The 4,169-nt window shown below is 60.8% G+C and overlaps 1 protein-coding gene across 3 annotated transcripts; it reads left to right on the top strand.

Annotated features, from left to right (window-relative positions):
* On the top strand, positions 387 to 4,141 carry HSD3B7 (hydroxy-delta-5-steroid dehydrogenase, 3 beta- and steroid delta-isomerase 7). Of its 3 annotated transcripts, none has more exons than XM_005655085.3 (7): positions 387 to 632; positions 1,007 to 1,178; positions 1,397 to 1,552; positions 1,845 to 1,953; positions 2,032 to 2,131; positions 2,333 to 2,495; positions 2,943 to 4,141. In XM_005655085.3, the coding sequence occupies exons 1-7, from the start codon at positions 516 to 518 to the stop codon at positions 3,356 to 3,358; spliced, it is 1,233 nt and encodes a 410-aa protein (XP_005655142.1). In that variant the 5' UTR covers positions 387 to 515; the 3' UTR covers positions 3,359 to 4,141. The 3 variants fall into 3 exon arrangements, with proteins under 3 accessions (XP_005655142.1, XP_003124535.2, XP_020942069.1); XM_003124487.4 differs by having other exon boundaries at positions 401 to 632; positions 1,010 to 1,178; XM_021086410.1 differs by lacking the exon at positions 387 to 632 and adding an exon at positions 665 to 808 and having other exon boundaries at positions 1,010 to 1,178.

The raw sequence follows: 4,169 nt of genomic DNA, 5'->3' as shown, positions 1-4,169 counted from the left end.
GTGCTTGGTCAGTATCTTTGGGAAAGAGTAGGGTGGGATGGGGGCTGAGGACAGAGGGTGGGGCAAGTGAAGAGAGGGGGAAACAGGTGGCCTGAAGCTTGGGGTGGGGAGAGGGCCTTTCGGGCAAGAGCCAGGACCTGCAGACTCAGCCACCATCACTCTGGGCCACCTGCTAGGCTGGAACAGCCATCCAGAAATCCCCCGCCAAGGCCGGCCAGGGCAGGGCCAAGGTCAGGCCTCCCTTCCCTTCCCAGAACCACAGCTGCTGCTGGGCTTCTGGCCTCCTGGGAAATCCAGCAGGAGGGAAAGACTGACATCATGCCCTGGGAGCGAGGTCACCCTGCCTGCTCCCTTTACCTCGCCCACCCAGCAGGTTCCAGCTTCCCCATTCCCTTTCCTCAAGTTCTCTGCTGGAAGCAGATGCCAGTGCAGCGTGGAGTGGCCACCAGAGGGTGCCCTGTGGCAAGAGTAAGGTGGGCGGAGAGGTGGAGGCTGGGCTGGTCTCTGTTCCTGGAATGGGCCAGGAGGGAGGAGGAGCAAGCGGAAGGGGACTGTGTCACGGGCCCGCTGGCCTGGGGGACGAAGACGGCCTCCCGGTGGCCAGTTTGGGTGTCCTGGGACCTTGGCAGCAGGTAGGCAGCAGTGATGCCAGGGCCTGGGGTCCCTTCCCCCCATCCCGGCCCTTCCCACCTTCCTCTCCCTGCCGTCCCGGCTCCCTGCCAACTGCCTTTCCTTTTCTGTCTCGGGACCTCCTCCTCCGCCTCAAACCCTGAGCCCTCCCTGCACGCCAAGCCTTCCCCTCATCTTGGTAAGTGCGGCTGGCAGGGTTGGGACAGGTAACCTGGCTGCGGCTCCCACGGCTGCAGCCTCTGGAAACGGCTCTGGGCCCCGGGTCACTGTTGCTGTCCACTAAGCCAGAGGCCTCTTCTAGGAGTAACAGGTGGGCTGTAGGTGCCGGGGCAGGTGGCAGCAGGCAACCCAGGTGAGCCAGGGTGTCTTTCCCCAGCAGGGCATGGCAGATTCTGCTCAGGCCCAGAAGCTGGTGTACCTGGTCACAGGTGGCTGTGGCTTCCTGGGGGAACATGTGGTCCGCATGCTGCTGCAGCAGGAACCCCGGCTCTGTGAGCTGCGCGTCTTCGACCTACACCTGGGCCCCTGGCTGGAGGAACTGGAGACAGGTGACTGTGGTGGGGACAGAGTGGGGACGGGGGGAGAGGATGTGGACTTCCTTCCTTGGGGTGGAAAAGATGATGTCTCCTATGTTTTCCAGTGTGGACGGATGGGATGAATGAGTCACATTGGGAATATGTGGCTTCCAAGGGTGTGGGCCAAACCCAGCAGCTGGCCTGTGGCCTCAGCTCTGACATTGCCTCTGGCTGCTCCTACCCATCCCCAGGGCCCGTGCAGGTGACTGCCATCCAGGGGGACGTGACCCAGGCCCATGAGGTGGCAGCGGCTGTGGCCGGAGCCCACGTGGTCATCCACACAGCTGGGCTGGTGGATGTGTTCGGGAGAGCCAGTCCGGAGACCATCCATGAGGTCAACGTGCAGGGTGAGCGGCTCTCCACCTACTCTGATCACACACGCAATCCTCCCTGGCGCATGGCCTGAACTTGGCTGTTTGTTCCCTGCCCCCTCTTTGACCTTGACCTCTGTAATTCTCCTGTGACAATCTGTCCTGTGGACACTCCTGCCCATCATGGCGGGCTGGCCCTCACTGACCTGCCGTGGTTCGCCCTGGGCCTGGAGCTGGAAGACTCGGGTCCTCCTCCAGCTTTGGGATGGGGAGCGGAAAGATGCAGAGGGGGAGGAAGCTTTGGTTTAGACGTCCCCCCCTACCCCAGGCACACAGAATGTGATCGAGGCTTGTGTGCAGAATGGAACACGCTTCCTGGTCTACACAAGCAGCATGGAAGTTGTGGGGCCCAACATCAAGGGCCAGCCCTTCTACAGGTGAGCTGAGGTTCCCCTCAGTCCTTCAAGGCCCCCCTCTCTCCCCAGCATTAAGAATTTTCCCTCTCCCCCCACTAGGGGCAATGAGAATACCCCATACGAGGCAGCACACAGACATCCGTATCCTCGCAGCAAGGCCCTGGCTGAGCGGCTGGTCCTCGAAGCCAACGGAAGGAAGGTAAGACAGCGGATGAGATGTGGGAGCCAGAGCGGGGGTGGAAAGAGCTGCCGGGCAGAGGCAGAGCCAGGGCCTGCAGGCGCCTTTGCATCCTGCCCTGGGCACCTCCCCTCCATCTCCAGCTTTTGGAGGCCAGGGCAGAGGGCAGGCCCTAGGGGCGGGGTGTCCTAGGTCTTAGCAGTGCCTGCCTTTTGCCCCCAGGTCCGCGGGGGGCTGCCCCTAGTGACGTGTGCCCTGCGTCCCACTGGCATCTATGGTGAAGGCCACCAGATCATGAAGGACTTCTACCACCAGGGCCTGCGCCTGGGGGGTCGGCTCTTACGGGCCATCCCGGCCTCTGTGGAGCATGGCCGGGTCTACGTGGGTGAGGCTGGGCTAGGCGGCGGGGGGAGGCTAACAGGGCTCTGGGATCCACGTGGTTCTGGGGTCGGGGATGGTTGTGTACTCTGGCTAAGAGAGGACGGTCTATACCTGGGCCAGAGCAGACAAGGGCCATGCAAGGCGAGAAGGACGGCCTCAAAACGTGTCACAGGCTGAGTGAGGAAAGGGTTGGAGTTATGGGAGCAGCATCGTTCCAGGACCATCAGCAGAAAAAATAGCCTCCATTCAGGCTGGCCCTCAAGGGCAAACGGCTACAGGGCCTGGAGGGAAGCAGCCTTCAGCACAGCTGTTGCTATGAGGGCAGCATCCACAAGGGCCCAAAGAGGGGGCAGCTTGGCCAGCACTGGCCGGGGAGAGACCAGCATGGACCTGGTCACAAGGGCACTGAGGGCCACTTCCCCCCCTTCTCCCCTCGGCCCTGTCCCCGCAGGTAACGTGGCCTGGATGCACGTGCTGGTGGCCCGGGAGCTAGAGCACCGAGCGCCACTGATGGGTGGCCAGGTGTACTTCTGCTATGACAACTCACCCTACAAGAGCTACGAGGACTTCAACATGGAGTTCTTGGGCCCCTGCGGACTGCGGCTGGTGGGCAGCCGCCCGCTGCTGCCTTACTGGCTGTTGCTGTTTCTGGCCACCCTCAATGCCCTGCTGCAGTGGCTGCTGCGGCCGCTGCTGCTCTATGCGCCCCTGCTCAACCCCTACACGCTGGCCGTGGCCAACACCACCTTCACTGTCAGCACAGACAAGGCTCTACGCCACTTTGGCTATGAGCCCCTGTTCTCCTGGGAGGAGAGCCGGGCCCGCACTATCCGCTGGGTGCAGGCCGGGGAAGACTCCACCCAATGACAGTAGGGCTGGGGCCCGGAGCCTGGCGTGGCCCAGCCATCCGGGTCCAGGGCCCTCAGATCCTGGGTGGGGACGCATTCTAGAGCTGCAGGAGGGGCCTGGTGCCAGACTGCCCATCCTAGAGCTCTCATTTTAATCCACAAGCCTTGGGTCTGTGTCCTGATGTCTAGTTCTCAGGCAGGTGTGTCTTCTTCACTCTCAACCCAGGCCTGATGTCTCACTTTTCGATTTTTTTTTTTTTTTTCTTCTTTTTTGGCTGCCCAGCAGCATGCGGATTTCCCAGGCCAGAGATCAGATCCAAGCCGCAGTCGTGACCTAAGCCACAGCTGCAGCAATGCCAGATCGGATCCCTAACCCACTGTGCCTGGCTGGGGATCGAACCTGTATCCCAGCGCTCCCAAGAGGGTGCCAATCCTGTTGCACCACAGCGGGAGCTCCCGGTTTCTGACTTTTCAAGCAGGAAGTGGGTAGACGTTCCACAGGCCTCGTGCTGATGTCCAGGCGTGATCCTCAGGTTTGGATTCAGAGTGAAGATACTTTCTGGCTCCTCCCACCACCTTAGTTCTGCCTTGGGGGTTACAGACCCATCATTTTAAACCATTTATTACCTTTATGCATTTCTTTTTTAATTCTCTTCCCTAAAGGCTGAGGAAATCTGTGTATTTTCACAGCTTCCCACCCCTCTAACCCATATCAGTTCCTGAAATATTGTTAGACCCCTGCCTGACGACGCCCCAGCAATGCTGTACCTGGCTAAGCCCTGGAATAAAACGAATTCTCCAAGCCTGGGTCCATCTGCCTGTCCAGCTCC

Source organism: Sus scrofa, chromosome 3, assembly GCF_000003025.6.
Source record: "Sus scrofa isolate TJ Tabasco breed Duroc chromosome 3, Sscrofa11.1, whole genome shotgun sequence".
Lineage (NCBI taxonomy): Eukaryota > Metazoa > Chordata > Mammalia > Artiodactyla > Suidae > Sus > Sus scrofa.
This window is presented reverse-complemented; position numbering and strand designations above follow the sequence as displayed.

Bases quoted from the DNA above. Each gene is read 5' to 3' on its own strand.
- HSD3B7 (XM_005655085.3), top strand. From the start codon at position 516: ATGGGCCAGGAGGGAGGAGGAGCAAGCGGAAGGGGACTGTGTCACGGG. The intron at 633-1,006 runs GTAGGCAGCAGT...GTCTTTCCCCAG, and splicing joins TCCTGGGACCTTGGCAGCAG to CAGGGCATGGCAGATTCTGC. The intron at 2,496-2,942 runs GTGAGGCTGGGC...CTGTCCCCGCAG, and splicing joins GCATGGCCGGGTCTACGTGG to GTAACGTGGCCTGGATGCAC.